Below are 18,452 nucleotides of genomic sequence, written 5' to 3'. Positions count from 1 at the left end.
GTGTATACGTATGATGAAACATGATCGTAGCCAATTAAAGAGCTCTTACCTGGTGCACCTGAGCCCACATCTCATCTCCCAGCAATGGTGGACCCCGGGGAACATGCTGCTCCTGAGGACCCCCAAACTAAAGCAAAGGAAACAGAGAAAGTGTGAACATTGTCAATGTTTTGTCTGAAAAACATTTTTACGCTGATACACAAGTCTGTTCCTCACCTTCAGCAGTTGGTTGGGCCTGGTGTGCGGAAGATGTGAGTTTGGGTGAGGACCACCACTGCCAGCATAGCCTCCGTTATGGAGGCGGAGGGAGTGCTCATTGGGCAAGGGCACAACAGGATGCCCTTGAGGAGGGAGGTGGGATTCATACAGCTGGCCCAGTTGCTCCCACGCTCGGTGAGGAGGGGGAGGATGAAGATGAGGAGGTCTCTGCTGCTCCCTCTGCAGGCCCGGTAACATTGGCTGTTGGAGATCAAGCTTCTCGCCTCCTCTAATGGGCCTGGACAGCAAAAAAAAAGACAGAATGACATTTAAATGACAGAAAAGCCTGATTCATAATTTTTTCTGATTTCTAAATTTAGGTCTGTCACTGGTGATTTTGTGGATGACTTACCCATTACTAAAGAATTTACTGGGGTGGTTCAGTCCGCCCATAGGACCAGGAGGTAGATGGGGAAGGAGCTGGTGTTGGTTCATTCCAGGTAAACATCTGATGATAAACAGAAACAGCAGACACAGGTCAGTTCTTAGCTGTTTTAATCCTAAAACTTCAGTTCCTCTGTAAAATCATGACTTTTCAGTGGAGTGAAGTTGACAAAGAGGTTTGTGTAAGTTTGTATGTCTGTGTTGTCATGGCTACAGACCTGGCAGGTGGCTGCCAGGCGCGGCCGCCCACGGGAGCCCATGGTCCCCGGTTGAGTCCGTCCAGAGGGAAGGAATCCCGTGTGCCACGCCCGCCAAACTGCTCTACTGCGTGATGCATCCAGCCTGTGGATATTTGTAAAACAGTCATATGTATTAATGCACTTGACCTGCAGAGAACAATGAAAAATAACACCCTACAATAAAACAGCTCATAAAATATCTCAAATTGTGGTCTAATCTCTCAATGTTTTGCTTTTTATGAAGGTCCATCATGTGCATACATAGTCATCATTTTGCAGGAACACTCGCTTTGTCACCAGTTAGCCCATTAAAATTACAGGCTGAAGGCAGGGGTTTAAACTAATTTAGAGGTAGAATTTCTTCTAGACTTCCATGCATGAGTGCTTCGGAGTCAGAAGTTATATCAGAGCACTGATACTTACCAGAATAGCAATGTCTGTGAAGCCCTCCACTGCAGCACAGAGAGGGCCTCACTCCAACACTGAGAAGATCTGGACTGTCTCACTCTTCTGCACCAAGAATCCAAAAGCCTACTGGCTGCAGACACAGAGAAGAACAGGAGAGCCAGTGTGAGAGCAGGTGAAACACAGACACACTGAAAAGTCAGTACAGCAGTGGGCTCTTTATTATACGGGCTATCAGTGTATGTGTTTGAGTTAAAGAGCTCGTCAGCAAAAGGGGAGGGTGTAGGTAGAATAACGGACAGGGGAGAGGCAGGTAAAAGCATTGACTGTGACTGCAGAGGCAAACTCTTCTTCCGCTTCTGTTATAGTTTAGACTTTTCTCAAGGAAAAAATTAATTCAGAGGAATACACAAAATATCAAGACTTCTTTGTCTTTAGTTGGCTGCTATGCATCATGCAGCCTGTAAGAGGCGCCAGTAAGCCAGTCGGTACAGAACAGGATTATTACTGTGGCCCAGATGGCTCAGTGGGGAGCTCACCTATGAGGACAGACCTGGGGTTACTGTAATCCTTACTATGGGCCTCTTGATAACAAGAGACAGAGGGAAAGACGAAGAGTGAGAGGCTTTGGTCACGTGCCAAGTGTGCGTGTGTTTGTGCACAAGAGTGTGTGGTGCTGGAAGCAATGCCAAGTGTGCAAGCTGCAGGGTTGTGTCAGGCTTGTGCTGGTTTAGTGCATGTGAGAGAGAATAGTGTGCTCTCCTTTAAGTGGATGATTATGTGTGTGTATGTGTGTGTATGTGTGTGTGTGTGTGTGTGTGTGTGTGTGTGTGTGTGTGTGTGTGTGTGTGTGTGTGTGTGTGTATGCCCAATGGATACACTAAGGTTTAATCTCATTACGGCAGGCGTGATGGAGAGGGAGAGGGGGGCAGCAGCGACAGACGGTCTGAACAGGATGGAAGGATAGATTAAGGAGAAAAGATAGAGACCGAGAAGAGGGAAGAGATTGAGGGAGGTGGAGTGGAGTGGAGAGTCGGAACAGTGCCATGAAAACGCCCACACACCTTCCCACACACGCACACACACACACACACACACACACACACACACACGAACTGGGACGACACAAAGGAAAACGGTTGAGGGGAAAAATATAAAAGAAGGTGAGAGATAAACTCGCTTCCCTCCCTGAAACATAAACACAAAAGGTGTCAAGATACACAGAAGCCCAAGCTTCAAAGAACGCTTGATTCAAGAGAGACAACAAAAGAGACACCTGACAAAGACCTGAGAGGATGAGTTTATGTCTGTATGTCCACCACTGCTGTTAAAACGAGTGTGACAAACCCACGTCTGTTGTGCTGAACATGCAAAAACAAAAAATCCCCCCTTTTATACATCTGACAGAAGTTCAAGCGTCCAAAAACAATTAATAATCTCACAGCAGTTTGAGATGATCTGAGTATTAAACATCTGGACACACATACAACACAGAGGATGAGATAGAGGGTGTTAAGATGCAGGTCCCTGTATTATTTATAGCAAGTATCATCATCGCAATATTGAACAATGTTATCGCATATCAGGTTTTCTAACGTGTCCTTGGCCACATATGAAAGATCGCCTACTCAGCTGACGTCCTGTGACCCACTACAGTTTCACTATACACGAGGCATATTTTTCTCTTCTCACTGATTTGTTTGTCACAAACAAAACTGGTAAACTCGAGCTTCATTAAGACTCTCTCGCTTGTGTCTACACAGACACATGTTAATACCAGATGTGTATCGGGCCGCTGACACATTTGAGAATCTACCGTAAAAATAAAAAACTATAGCCCCAATTGTACAGGAAGTGTAATGATAACACTTTCAAGCAAGTGATGAGAAATTTGTAATGCATTATGGGAGAGTGTTCACACAGGTTATGATTCATTTCTCTTGCTCAGCACAGCACTCTTCCACTGGTTTTCCTAAATTAGCTCTGGTCATACGCAGTCCCTCCACCCACCAGTTCCTCTCCTCGTCTTTCTCCCACCAACTCTATTTAAAGCCCAGTTGGGGATATTTTAATCTCTGCACACTTAAAGACTGTCAGGAGTGGTGCTATACAGTGACACCGACACACACACACACACACACACACACACACACACACACACACACACACACACACACACACACACACACACACACACACACACAGACACACACACACAAACACACACACACACACTGTCAGGACTGCACTCCACGTGTTCTATGATACGGACACGCTCTCATGCTGAACATACCTTTTAGAGCAGCACCGCGTTATTGATTCACAGTTGTGTTAAGTCTCGGATTCGGCTGCCAATCATCCCTCTGGGGTCTCCTTAACCCTGAAGACAGAGAAGACAAAAACACTTGTGTCAAGTTGTCACAAAAACAATATGAAGCAGCACTGAACACGATATGATCCAAACTGTCATCTGCCTAATGTCTCAAAGCATGTTTTCAATCAACGCTGGGGTGGTCTTTGATTTCAGTATAAACCAAGCTCCTCTTTGTCTTACTGCTACTCTTTTCTGGTTTTTCTAGACAGTGAGTCGTCACTACCCTCACCCCTCCTGCTTTCCTGACTTGTGGGGTAACGCCTGGTGTCAGAGCAGCGTGGAAAACGTGAGGGTGGCTCAGAGGCGAAATGGGTAAATCAGCAGGGAGGCCGATACAATGGGAACGAGGGGGGTCCTGTTCCACGTTCACTCACCCTCTCTCTCTCTCTTCTCATAGACACAATGGTGAGTCTGACTGTGCAGCTTAACAGGCAAGTGAAGACGCAAACAAGGCTGGTCTCGCTCTAACAGGAAGAGCAGCGCTAAGTCAACTATCACATGAAAGTGTAGCGCTGCAGAAACGTAGTAAAATAATAAAACACATGGCATTATGGGAAAAGAGAGAGGCGAGAGCGAGACAGAATGGGAGGTTTAAATTAGAAAAAGTTATAAAGAGAAAGCAAAGAGAGCTGGTTGTGACTGAGAGTGCAAACAGGGACACGCTGCCGAGGCTGTAATTACCACTTTTATAGAGGGTGTGTGTTTATGTCTGTTGTAACCAAATGGTCGTCTATTCCAGCTGCTATCCCGGCTATCACGTTGCTCACAGCTACTCCACCAGCACACTATGAGAAACTACTCTGAAACCAGATAGTGTACACAGATGCCAGGCAGCATTATGTAGCAGCTCAGGTTCTATCAGATGATACCAAAGCCATGAAACTTAGTTATCACAGCGATGAGTTAGGATTCAGTGTGAGAGAGGAGAAAACTGCCAGACCGTGTGAGTGTTATGCATATCATTTTTTGGGGGATCCCCGCTGACTCAGCGCCCTCAGAAGAGGGCTTACCCCACACTGCTGCCCCAAACTCCGCCCTCATGGGAGACCACGCACAGTTGGGTGACCGGGGGCGTGTTTCTGCACCGTTGCAGATGTGTCAACTGTGGGAATTTCTCAGACTTTGTGATATCATTTCTGCTTCCTAAGCATCACATCGTGTTGGTTGATTTGTGTATGCGTGTTTGGATCAGCAAACAGGATGTGATGAGCTACAGGGGGGTTTCATCGCAGGGGGAGGAATCAAACCACAATTTCAAGAGAAATGATGAGGTCACGTCTAAAGAGATGATGTTGATCACGCTGATGATCACTTTCACACAAATATTCACGTAACGTTGAGATCTCCTGAGCAATCAGCCCTGAACACCCTCATTTTAACCTCGAACTAACCACAACAGGCTGCAGTCCTTTTCTAGAACACTGAGGTTAAGTGAAAGTAATTTAAGTACATTGACTTCAATTATGTTAAACCACTCTTTTACTCTGTGTAAATAAATGACGTATTTATCATTTATTTCCAAACAGATGACATAATTCACTGTTATATAAAAAACCCACATGGTTCATCTTGTTCACCTGAATTCCCCCATCCACATCAGGCATCAAAGAGTCTGGTTCCTGTCAATGCCCTCGTTGTCGTAGTTACGCAAGTTGCTCATTGTCCTGGCAACGCAAGCTATCAGCTGGGAGGCGGGGCCAAGCAGGAAGCTTTGGCAAGCAGACAAAGCTGTGCCAACTGTTGTCAACCACACCAACCGTGAGGCTAGACAAAAAAAATAAAGGAGCCCCTTTGAATCCTCTGTGGCGTTTTACCAAGAAACACACACACGCAAAACTAAATAAATCCACAGTAATCCCACGTGACAGACTAACCAAAGTCACAAGCTTGTGGCTATAAACAGGGACGCTTGCATAGTCACTAACACGAGCAAATTATTGAAATTAAGTTGTTCAAATGATGTCTGTCTCTGTGCAGTCGTCTTATTCACCCGCACCTTCTCCTCCCAGCCACTGGCCTTTACTGGTCTCCAGCCAGAAAACCACACTGAGGCCGTGAGTTTAAAATAGACTGGTGAGAGAGGGATGGGAGGGCAGTGAGGAAATACACTCAAATATCCATCTGTCGATGTAAAAATTCTTCTTTTATTCTGCATCATGAGACAAAAAACCCCCCAAAATTTGACAAATACTACCTTAGGGAAATATTTAACAATAAATAAAATGGTAAGAAGACGGCTCAAATGGAGTGTTTGAGAAACCACATGAACAATGACAGAGAAATGAAGAGTTTAAGGGGGTAATGGCCGACAGCTGGAGTCCTTTACTGTCCTGACTAGTCACTGCAGAGCTTGTCTGATAAGAAATGACCAGATAAGGCTGAAAGAAGTGGCAGAAAAGAGAAAACAGAGAGCTTCTGGCTGAGTATGATGGAAAAAGGGCCATGCATATCTCTCTCCCCCTCTGTCTTACTCTGTCCTCCCTTGCCCTTTCTAGTCCATTTGGCCATTACATAATCAGTCCCAGATAGAGATCATGTTCAAGAGGAAACACCATGCATTTCTCTCACTTTCTTACACACAGAGAGGAACAGCCAGCCCCTGCATTTGTCCGCCTCCACCTCGTTGCCAGGCTCCCTGTGTGTGTCTGTGTACGCATGTGTTTGTTTGTATGTGTGTGAACGTCAGTGCATGCCGTTCCAAAAGTGATGCGGGCTAACTTCATCCTATTCACATCCTTACGCACATCCTTGCACACTCACACAAAATCAAAAGGCTGTCAGCCAAGGACAAAGCAAGCAGGTTGTTCCTGCACACAAACACCGAAGCATCTGACCTCCGTGACCGATCATTATCTCCTGCTAGCATCCACCTCAACAACCCAACCTGCATCCAGGGGACAGAGCGCTGTGCTAACCCTTCACCAAGTTACAACCAGACCTTCTCTGCTCAGCAGCAGCACGCCAGCTAGCCATAACAGGCAAGATAAAAGCTCCTAATAGTCCTATAGTGTCTCCTCTTGGCTTGTATGTGCCCCCCTACATCTGCTCTACATTCAGGCCACGACAGAGAGAAGTACAGAAGGGAGGACAATTTGCAAGACTTCACATTTAACCTTTGCTAGGTTGACATTGCATTTTATTTTAGCAGTCAGTGGGAATGCTGTCTTGATTTGGCTGTTGGTGATCAGCCTGCTAATATGCTGCTTGGTTTGTCACCACCTTTTTTTCCACCCATGTTTTGATTCTTAAGAAACACTTTAACTGCAAAGCCTTTACCAAGATGAAAAAGTTGATTTCTGGGCCCTCTCTGAGAAACAGTTAGCCTACATATCATCTGCCTGTGGAAAAAGAGACCAAACACGGAACAGCAGGGGGTGGGGGGGCTGGTAGAGAAAAAGGAGAAACATGAGGCCCCTCTTGTCTGCTGCACTCAGCACCCTGACATCTAGGCTGTGACTGACAACGTGTCACAGGGTTAGTGTGGCGCATCTTTTTTTCTATCAAACACATAAACACACAGATCAGATGCACGTGTGTGACGTTACAGAGAAGGGGAACAGAGCTCGGGAGAGGAAGTTGTCGTCACAGCCACAGGATGTAGGCCTCCCTGAGGGGTCTGGGGTGTGTGTGTCTGTGTAAGAAAGAGAGAAGGCCTTGGGAAAGGGTTTAAGGCTGTGGCTTCCTGTTGAACAAATACTGTGTTTGTGTGTCTATAACAGTTAAAAAGACAAAAGTGATCTTGTGTGACTAATACAATAAGAGTCAATTCAGAAATCTAACCTGTTTCACTTATGGCTCCGGAAATACACCTCAGACACACAGTCATCTTGTGAGAGTCATGAGTTGAACTCACGTGCCGTTAACAAGTCTCGTCAACAAAGACCAAACTGTCAACTGACTTGAAAAGATATTTTCTTGCCTCTGGCCGTGGCTGTTAAGTGAGAAGCCCTGTTTCCTCTCTTTTTAGCTTCTGGTAAAACTGAGTGACAAACATATGATGGCAGAATGAGTGTGAGAATGTGTGTGTGTGTCTGATGAATAATTCTTCCCCACTTTATTACCACACAAACATTAGTCTGGATTTCTCAATAGCCTCTTCAACACTTTAGGGCATTTACGCTTCTGTGCGTGTGTTTGACAGAAACAGAAAAAGAAAATGACTCAACACCTGGTTTGTGACTCTTAAAGGAAAACTGCAAATAAATCCCAACAAACTGGAAACCTAAGAGAACGTGGGCGTATCATTGAGAGCTGACAATGCCTTGATCACTGTCACTCTCGATTTCCACCCTTGAGCAAACTCAAAAAAATCCCCAGAACGTTGCTTCTCCAGTTGAATGATTTCAATAACTAATCTAAAAAAAGCTCAAGACAAAACAGATTATCGTGTCTCTTAACAAAAACTGCCTCAGAATCAGAGGTGCAAAATCCTCCCCCATACTGCTACATCTCTTCATATGCTTCTATTCCACATCCAAGGCTAACACACACACACACACACACACACACCTAGCTCAACTATAGCTCAGAAATGCACTTAACAAGATGAGAGACTCTGCTCCCTTGGTAACAGTTGCCATGGGAACCAGTAGCGTCTTCACTAGCCGTTATTAAGCCAGACCAGAGAGGCAGACAGAGAAAGGAATTTATAATAAGGTTTATGACGATGATAAACATGTTTACTGAGACACCGGGATGACCTCACACACCATCCTCTCCCTCTCATCCACAGCCTGTGTGTGGACAAATGACAAAAAACAACATGGACGTATGCGGGTGTGTGTCCTGTGTGGCTCATAGTTAATGACAGCATTTGTGCAGATGGCCGACGCAGTGTTTCTCTCCCAGTGGGTGTAATTACGTAGTGATCATTTTGACTTTATCAGAACAACTGTGACATAGACTCAGCAGTTTGTTTCCTTTAGTCCAGAGAACATCCACGGTCTGTTTACAGATTCCACAAATACCAATGCTGTTTATATCATAGCCTTTTCCCCCTTGCACAGAGAAAAGTGAAATGATGCACATGGGCCTCCCAGCCGAGTTATAATGTTGTTTAAAACTGAAAGTAAAGTCCCCCTTAGTCTATAACACAGCCCTGTTCACTCAGGCTAGATGAACTTGAAACTATACTCCCTAGACTTACAGCAGCATCTGAATCACTGTCTGCTTCTCCAAGAGCTCTGAGTAAATTCATTCCTTTAACTTCTGGATTACATTATAACAATCTGTTTCCCTTTATTGTTCTCAGTCCACAACACAGCGTTAACAAAACCTAGAGCGAGACCACAGCTGCACATGTGAGCAGTATTTATAGTTATGTGTGTCTACGCCTGGTGGTTGGCTGGCAGTGTAACAGAGTCTTGCTCAACAACTACATGACTTCATCCATACACTCCCTTATACTTATCTAGTGTTATTATCTGAATACCTACTTTCATAATTTGGCTTTTTGTAATTTCAATGATCACTTAAGATTCATTACATTATAATCGACAGCACCACTGTTGTTACATGACATCGCTCCTTTACCTTGGTCTAATAATGCATTTCAATTAAATGTATAAAAATAAGCCTTTTCATAGCGGCTGAGCTGTTTTTCGACCCCTGGCCCCACACCAGGCAGTCTCACGCTGCACGGTGGAATTCCACACTTGGTTGACTGAGTTTTTAAATTTAATGCCCAGTAGTGTTCAGATGCGTCACAGGAGCCTAAATAAACTAACAGATATTTTACTGCGTTACTGAGGGCACATGGTCACTAAAGGTTGGAACTGCCATGATGTTGGTTCTTTAAATGTTCAGAATCTCTGCTGACGTGAAGTGATGGGAAGTTTCTCAATTGGTTTCCAGCCTCAGTGCCAGCTCACACGTAACAGAACTCCTGTTTTAACACCTGATGTGTTGAGGTGAGTGGGGAGTGACTGAGAAAACTGTCAAAGAGGCAGATGTTGTCCTGCAAGCTCTTTCACTCTCTCTCATTTTGAGTTTCTATCTGGAGAAGAAACGACACCCTTTACTGGAAAACTGTGTGGTGTCAGACAAATGCTTCGTCATGACATCCAGTCACTCCCCCCACCTCCTTCCCTTTGAAACAAACTTGTTTTCGTTTCCTCTGACAGAAAGCAAAAGCTGCTTTGAGGCATGAAGAGACCCCCCCCAAAAAAACTTGGACCATCACAACAAACACACACACACACACACACCTGTCGCTTCATCACAGTTAACTGTTGGATGAGTCTGCACTTTGAGCCAACCTACTGACCCATCTCTCATGTCAGCCACACACATAAAGGAACAAATCTTAACTCGATAAAAGCATTCCGTCATTTGCTTAGGACACCCCCATCACAGCGACCCATGGTAGATGGGGGGTTGGATTAGTGACACACACACACACTGCAGTTCTGTGACTCATTCACCATTGTTGAGTTCAGTCTTATTTGTACCGTCATCTCTTCCTCTCTCTCTCCTGTCGTGCGTGTGTGTATCACTTTAATGTTCCTTCATTTTCGTCATCACATAGTAAAATGGGCGGTGATTGTTCATTCACTTACAGACACACGCTCCTATTGAGATCACGGGACAAACGGGGGCGGGGAGAGCTGAGGCAGCACAGAGCCGGCCAGGGGAGAGAGAGAGAGAGAGAGAGAGAGAGAGTGTGTGTGTGTGTGTGTGTGTGTGTGTGTGTGTGTGTGTGTGTGTGTGTGAAGCGATTTGAAGCCCTAACTTTTATACAGCCTCCGACATCAAAGGACGGAGGCAGAACACGTCAATCGATGTGACTGATCGGAAGAAGCTTCAAAGAGTTTCTCTTTTGTTTTCCTCGCGACCTCATGCCAGCACACTTTGCTCTTCCTGACTCTTTATTACGGGCAATAAAGCGACTAATAAGCCCAGCCCCCCCCCCCCCCCCCTCGTTCACAAGTCTGGCCACAAATTCTCATCAACGTGTCCGGAGACCTCCAATATCAACAACGGTAAATTATACCAAGACACACACAATCTGCGCGCTCGTACGCGTGTGTAAGATCTATTGTTCTTATATGATTTACTCGATGTGCCATGTGCGCGCAACGTCCGTGCCAACTATCCGAAGCGCACGGGGAAACAAAGATGTGCTCATCAGCTGTGTCTGAGGAGTGCGAGGAGCTGAATGACGCAAACTGCGCTGACTCTTGTGGGATTTCTTTCCCCAATATAGATTATTAATCAGGGTAAACCAGCAGACATGAGTCCAAAACTCCACTTGGTCATTGTGGAGAGGGGCTCCTTGTAATGACTGTGTAACACATAACCAATCAACTTCAGCGGTCAGACTTCGGTGCACTGACTACCCCTGAAACCCAGACCCCCAAAACACCGACCCTCCCCCTCAAGAAGATGTGATGCAAATCACTTCCTTTCAATCCGGCTCTTTGTATGCGTAAGGATTGACTGGGGGTGATGGGGGTAGTAGCTATCCATTCACTTTATACGGCTGCCGACCTCAGTGATCCTGCCCACCCCCCACTCCTACACACACACACACAATGGCGTGAGATCTCCTTACACAAGCAATTTTCTCTCCCTGTCCTCCAGCTCTTCTCTGCCTTTTCTAGCCACGAGTTGGGTTTTCAGGGCAACAATGATCAAACTGGAGCAGCGATGTCACAAAGCAACATGATTACACGAAGTCATTGGCGCTTATTTTTTATCATAGGACGATTATTTTGTACCCAGACAGAGTCATTACAGACTGAATACACGCAAACACACACAAGATCTTCAAAGTTGAGGGGTTGTTTTGAGATCGGGGCATAGGAAGTCCAGTAAACTCAGATTCCCATCAAAAGCAACGTTCAGAAATGACTCAGATCCACGTGCACAGGTTGATTGAAGATGTCTTGAACATAAAGGTGAAAACACGCGTGGGATTTAACAGTCAGCTGTGGTTACACAGAGAAATTCCCCCACCTCATCGTTTCTAGACGATCAGAGGTTAGCTGTTAATCAATGACCATTCATTCATTGCCCTGAATGGCGACACAGCGCAATCATCACAAATAAAGCACACAGCTATAATACATCTATTAACTTGTACTATTCCATCAAGACTTTATAACGATCGGTAACTTCCCTCAAAACAACTCAAACAAACTGGACCGGACTTTGTTCACACAGCAGCTCCAACACTCACCGTTTCAAATAGACGCTCCGCAAATTGAAGTATCTCCAAATAGTCATATGAGGTTAATCCGGTTCTTTGAGCTCCTCCGCGGCTATTTCTCTCTTTGTATCCGCAAGTTGTGGAGCTCCGACGCTGCGGAGAAATTCCCGACAAGCCGGCTGAGCGAGACAGCCGCAGCTCTGTAATAATCCCCGAGCGTCTCCGTCGCTTCCTGTCGACACGGCCGAGGCGGACGGAGCGGCTGCGGTGTCCCGTGATAGGCTCCTTCCTCCCGGTGTGATTCAGCTTCTTATCCCGATGGCTGCCTCCGCCGAGCAGCGACAGCCTGGAACAATGTGAGTCTCCGCGTCGAGCTCCTGTGTTTCTGCCTTCACACGCACAGAAGCAGCCGGATCGTATTGCGCCGAGCTCCTTTTTAAAGGGACAGAGCCACGCACGCCCCCAGCACAAACGCACACGCACAACCAAGCAGGCACGTGACGTCACCGCACGGCCCCGGAATTCCCTGACAGCGCAAACTGGCACCGAGTCCAAACTCAGCCCCGGTACCGGAGTTGCTACCCCGCCTCCTCCAGCTCCTCCGCCTTTTTCTCACAGACTCGTGACGGAGAGTTGGTGAACATCCAGGAGCGTGTTTCCCCTGAACGTCTATTTATGGACCAGGAAGAGTATGAGCCCCTGACGCCATTGTGGAAGTTATCACAGAGGGCTGTCACTGTTTATCACAAATCTAGATCTAATCTTGACACCATGACACAGAGCACAGTGTGGCAGGCTTTCCATGATAACTTCACTTAATACACTAGATATAAAAAAATAGATTCCATGAAACTGCTATGCATAACACCACTGATAAATCTTGAACAAATATCTCTTCCTATTTCCAAACTAAAAACAACAGATAGTCTCTAACTTCAAACCTTTAACCAATGTGAAAAACTCATTAAATACATTCATATTAGTTTCCCTTGTTTCACATTTCCCTTAATTAATTTATTAATATATATATCTTACATTTTTGAGCTGCAGCTTACGGTTGTATTAAAAATGAATAAACTATTTACTGATGATTTTTAAGTCACCTATTTTCATTTTCACTATAACATTTAAGAGGCAGCAGGTTGTGTAGACATACATGTTATTTGGCAGGAATTCCCTGCAGCCTTTTCCATAAAGTGATCATATGGACCATAGATTGTATATGCAGATGTATGACATGAGTCAAGTAATTGTAATAAATATTTACACTCTATAAATATAAGATTATATGATGAGATAAAGTGTATATAACAGTATATAAAGTGTATATACAACAGCTATATATCTATGAACTTAATACAATGTTTACTCACTGTAGTCTGTTTTAGCCTGAGGATTTGGTTGCGTTTCACTTTGTATTTGCATGTACATTATGGCTGCTAGGGAAGGTTTTGAAGACAAGCTAACAGTGTGCCATTATCTGGAAGTGTGCGATGTGTCATTGGCACTTCACAGTGAGAAACATGCTTGTCCAAACTGCTGATGACCGATCAGAAACATTATAGGAGTCCATGCTCATGCAGAAATATATGTTGCAACAGAGAGGGGCCGGTGCTTATGCCGTGTTCTGTCCAACAATCGCCTGAGCTGTCAGTCTCCAGTCTGCCAAGGCCAGAATTTACCACAAAATAATATAGTGGGTGTGTGTCCCATTGATATATCATGCAAATCCAGCAGCTCTATGGTCCTAACTCCCTGGTGTGCCCTCTGGAGGTATCTCCCAGTAACACACATAATACATATGCAAGTATCTTAAAAGTTACGAAGCATCGGTTCATTTAAACAAACTTGTGATTATAAATCCAGATATATCTCCAGCCTTAAATAATTTTGGGTGTATAGAAGATGGTTGGATAGACAGATGGATGCTGTAAGGTCTGTGAAGGCTGAACAATATCTAACAAATATATTTAATATTGCAATACAGCCCACATGGCTCCGCCTCTAAATAAAGCCAGAGATTTGAGGCTAATAATAATAGTAGATGACATTAGGATGAGTCAGTTAAGATCACGAGTGAGGTAAACAAGGCTTTAAAAACACAAATGGCTTTCTCTTAAGCCGGAAACATTTGTTCCAGCTTTCCTCGCCAAAGTAACCATCCTGCAGTCTGTAATAAAGCCAAAGAGCCACATTGGTACAACCAACAGTATGTGTGTTAGAGACACACACTACACACACACACGGGTTATATTTAGAAAGCACTGTCTCAGCAGGACAACAGGAGGCAAAATTAGCCAGCACAGGGAGACGGGAGTGTGTCATGGATGATGCTGAGACAATGACATAAATATACACACATGCAGTTATTTATGGCCACAACAATTCTATAAAAAACTGCAGCAACAACAATAACATCAGAGAATTATGGAATCTATCTTTGCCCCAGTACAAATCAATGATGGGGATCAGTCTTTTGCCATCTGTTCTTCATTGACATTACAACACTCTAGAATATTCAGAGACAACAGAAGCCTTTTTAAAAACTTGTGGTAGTACGCAGTGCTGGGTAACAAGAGGGGTGTGTGTGTATGCAAGATTCAAACCCCTGATGGAATAATGGCATGGTATGTGTGGTATGTACCACTAGGGTGGATCTAGAGTGTATTGTGAAGTGAAAATGAATGTTCAATAATGTGTTTTGTGTTGAGAAAGAGGAGGGCTGCAGCACACAGTGGGGGTCTGTGACACTGGGAGGCACTGTGTTTGTGTGTGGAGAAATCAGCTGCATGCAGTTGCAGTACTGTAGAGTGAGCTTAACTCTAACAAATGCAGAAATGCACACATTTCAAGCTTAAAAGTAGAAAATTCAAGAGTCTGCGAGAGTAACTGTGAACCATTTACTTATAGCAGCCTATAATGCTAGACCTGTCCACATGTACATTTCTCCAAACTGTTTTGGTGATTAAATTCCAGATGATGGAATTATAACTCTGAAAACCTGCACCTTTATGGTTATAATAATCTGTATGTATATCATTATACTACACCAGCTAGAGAGAAGTTTTTATAACATCATCTGGAAGCTATTACTTCCTGAATTGCTAATCTTTAATTATCCACCACAGAGTAGTAAAGCAGAGCAGTTTGTATGAAGGCTATATATCATCTGTTTCTGGCTGTTGTGTAAATGTGTCCATTCTTCTCGTACAATGGTTTGTCCTGTGCTTAGACAAACTGATAATGTGAATGTTATGATGCCTGTGCTGCTTGTTTTTGGATGTCGTGCAGGAAGAAGATTATTTCAGTTTGCTATTTTACGCACATCATCTGAAGTCATAGTGTATTCTTATATTGCTCCAAGTGAATGGGATTGTTTTTTTTATTATATTACAATATTAAATTGTATTCTTAATAATTTTTATAATTATTATAACTTTTTTCTCAAGTCTGTGACTTTGCTCAGCTTTGTGTGTTTGAGGCTACATCCACACTACTACTACTATGTCTGTCCACACAAGTATTTTGGCTCCAGATCAGTTTTGATTCCTTGCAATACTAACACGTTTGAAAAAGGTATACCACCTAACCACTCGCGTACAATGGGCATGCGTGTGCCAGTGTAAACAGGAAGCATTTGGTTGTTGGTTGCAGATAGTGCGAGGCTGCAGATGAGAAGCAGCAATAACGGCTCTAAAACTGAGGAGTAGGTTGGACTCCAGGTGTATCTGTAGCAGACTTGACTGTTAGAGTCTATTAGCCCTGCAAAGTGAACAGGAAGAGGATTGCTGATTGATGTGGGTAAGGGTGGGACTGTAGTGTACCCCACACACACACACACACACACACACACACACACACACACACACACACACACACACACACACACACACACACACACACACACACACACACACACACACACACACACACCTTTCTCCAACTGTTTCTGTCATATGTGTACTGTTCTGTTCATAATAAAAGTCTGGGGACATTAAATGAACAATCAGGCAAGACAGTTAGTCCCAGGGGTCCAGAATTTGTTTGTGTGTCTGTGCGTGTGAAGGGACAATGGGGGGAAGAAGAGATTTGTGAGGCACTGTGTGTTTAAGTTCTTACAGCTCTTATGCATGGGTAGCAATCCTGTGATCATGTGTGTGGTAGGGAGTCAGGCGTGTGTGTGGTGGGGAATTTGTGTGTGTAATTAAAGAGACCAGGGACAAGGTTGGCTCAGTTCTCACACTCCAAATATATATATGGCAGATCTCCCATGGGTACGAGCCCCAAACATTCCTGTCATACCACACACACACACACACACACACACACACACACACACACACACACACACACACACACACACACACACACACACACACACTTAAGAAATAAACAGAATGTAATACTGACAGACAGAGCAACAGTAGAGGGAAGAACGCCTGCGTGTGTTTAGGAGTCTGTGTTCCTGGTACAGATGGTATCTCAGCCTCTATAATGTAGAATTGTGTGTGGGACTGTGTGTGTGTGTACATGTGGCATACCATGAGTCAGACTTTTGGGTACACTGAGAGACCGACAGACATGATAATAGTCACCTCCACGCACATACTCACACAGTGTCACACCACGAGGAGACGGAGAGCCACACAGCCAGTCTGACAGACAGACTGGCTTAGCAGACACACATATAGCAGCCATGTAGCCAGCTAAATGGTCCGCTACAGCCCTGATTCAAGGGGAAGGGGGCAAATAGGGAACCTAGCTTTCTCTCTAGCTCTTCAAACAACCATCTAATCCTAACTGTAGCTCCACGATAAGCTAAGCTCTCCAGTCCTGAGTAATGTGCTCACTATCCCAAAGTTTTACATAGTAAAAAGTTAACCCAGATTAGAGGAGCTTAAATACCTTGAATGGTTCTTATAGGAGAACGTCATGTTTTCAGGAGTTGACTTCAGTGCAACATGCTAATATTTTGGGACTGTGTTCAGGTGGTAGTGCTATTTGTTTGTTTACCTATAACTATAATGCATGCGTACATATTCATGGTCACGTTGTGGCTTGTTTCTAAGGTTTAAGACCCACTGTTCCACTAGCAAGAATAAATAAATTGACACACAGACTGTGTATAAAGATGGACGACATGCCAGCTCCCCAAAAGTGAGGCCAAAGTGACTACATTGATAAATTAATGGGTAAATCCTCACGCACCACACACTGGTTGCTAACAGACAGAGCAAACAAATCATTGACCTTTTTTACTCTAATGCGGCTCTGAAGAGTGAGCAGCTGAAAGGCTGATATCTGACCGGGAAGCCTTGAAAGTACACAACACTTTGAGGACTTACAACACACACACAAGTTGATTTTGAGAGATATTGTGCAAGGGGCCAGTGCTCCACTCACACCCATAATTTTACAAACCTCTACCTTCTTAACTAATGAATCAGTGTGTACATAATGGAACTGCCTCTGTAGAACTCCTACTCTTATCTTAGTCAAGCACTGTGGAATGAAATCAGAGGAGAAGAAGCTATGTGAACTACAGTATAAGCTAAGGAAGAGCCTTACCTGGTGATCATGGGCAATGTGGTCCTTCTCTTTCAGCAGGCCACCATGACACCTCCCAACTCCTGAAACAACAATAAGGAGGAACATAGGTAAGACTTGAGGAAGAATAGTCAACAATAGCAAGAGTGAAGAAAAAACTTTAAAAACAACAATTAAAATAACAATTACTTGATAAACATTCACACAAAAAAAATCGGCAACAACATGCTGAAGTCAACATAAAGTCAGTGTACCCTTTGCTATCTATCAAAGTTCAGTTTAACAACAATAGCCAGCCATTTTATTCATCCATAGATCTGCAGCCTGAAATTGGTCTGCAGTGATGTGCATTGAGGATGTTGAACAATTTTAGTAATTTTAGGTCAAGCTCATGTGGCCCTGTTCAAACTTGGCATTAACGTTTGTCCTCTGAATTCGGTCAGAGCTATTGGACGTCAATAACTCCTCTTGGTGTCTGTGGTGTATTCACACCTAGAACTGTGTTCAACAGTGTTGATCGGACAATCCACAGCAAGTTCAAACCAGGTGTGAACGGAGGCAGAGTGAGTTAAGGCAGCAGTCAGCATTTCATTAGCACTTTAGTGAGAGGTTAGAAAACAATCAGAGCTCAGAGCTTCTTATTCCCTTTGCTTCATGCATTAGTGACGTTTGCTGACTGTTCTGTGCTCATGCTGTTGTCGATATGTCATTCGGTGTGGCTTATGAAACCACAACGTGTGTGTCAGCCAAAATGCACAGCAGGGCCTGGACCAGCGCTGTGGCCATCTGTGTGTGTGTTCCTCATGTGCCGCCTGTTCAGTGATTCATAGTGTCAGTGCTGGGCCACATGACTGAGAACAGGTGGCACTCTGGTGTACCTCCCCAGCCCCAAAACACACACACACACACCACCTGTGATGTGCTTAAACATTAAAGCAGGCAAGGTTACACACACGTGCCACACACAATACAGATACAGCAGAAAAACATAGAAATGGAACACACACACACACACACACACACACACACACACACACAGATCAACACTAATCTTGTCCTCCTCCTCCTCCTCATAACACACATAACCAGTCTTCTC

General features: G+C 44.4%; 1 protein-coding gene across 7 annotated transcripts in view; it reads right to left on the bottom strand.

Moving 5' to 3' along the window:
• Positions 1 to 18,452, bottom strand: part of kdm6ba (lysine (K)-specific demethylase 6B, a) — a 93,141-nt gene that overhangs the window by 15,252 nt on the left and 59,437 nt on the right. For 5 of the 7 annotated variants that reach the window (XM_069519223.1, XM_069519228.1, XM_069519224.1 and 2 more), the window contains 7 exons: positions 17,378 to 17,439; positions 3,580 to 3,666; positions 1,305 to 1,419; positions 861 to 984; positions 611 to 706; positions 217 to 496; positions 50 to 127 (listed from right to left, as the gene is read on the bottom strand). In XM_069519223.1, the coding sequence (XP_069375324.1) occupies positions 50 to 127; positions 217 to 496; positions 611 to 706; positions 861 to 979 (573 nt within the window). In that variant the 5' untranslated portion in view covers positions 980 to 984; positions 1,305 to 1,419; positions 3,580 to 3,666; positions 17,378 to 17,439. Of the gene's footprint in view, positions 1 to 49; positions 128 to 216; positions 497 to 610; positions 707 to 860; positions 985 to 1,304; positions 1,420 to 3,579; positions 3,667 to 11,839; positions 12,713 to 17,377; positions 17,440 to 18,452 lie in introns of those variants that run through there. The other 2 variants (XM_069519229.1, XM_069519226.1) reach the window with 2 other exon arrangements.

Source organism: Paralichthys olivaceus, chromosome 22 (assembly GCF_024713975.1).
Source record: "Paralichthys olivaceus isolate ysfri-2021 chromosome 22, ASM2471397v2, whole genome shotgun sequence".
Lineage (NCBI taxonomy): Eukaryota > Metazoa > Chordata > Actinopteri > Pleuronectiformes > Paralichthyidae > Paralichthys > Paralichthys olivaceus.
Note: the sequence above shows the minus strand (reverse complement) of the source record. Positions and strands in the feature narration are given on the sequence as shown.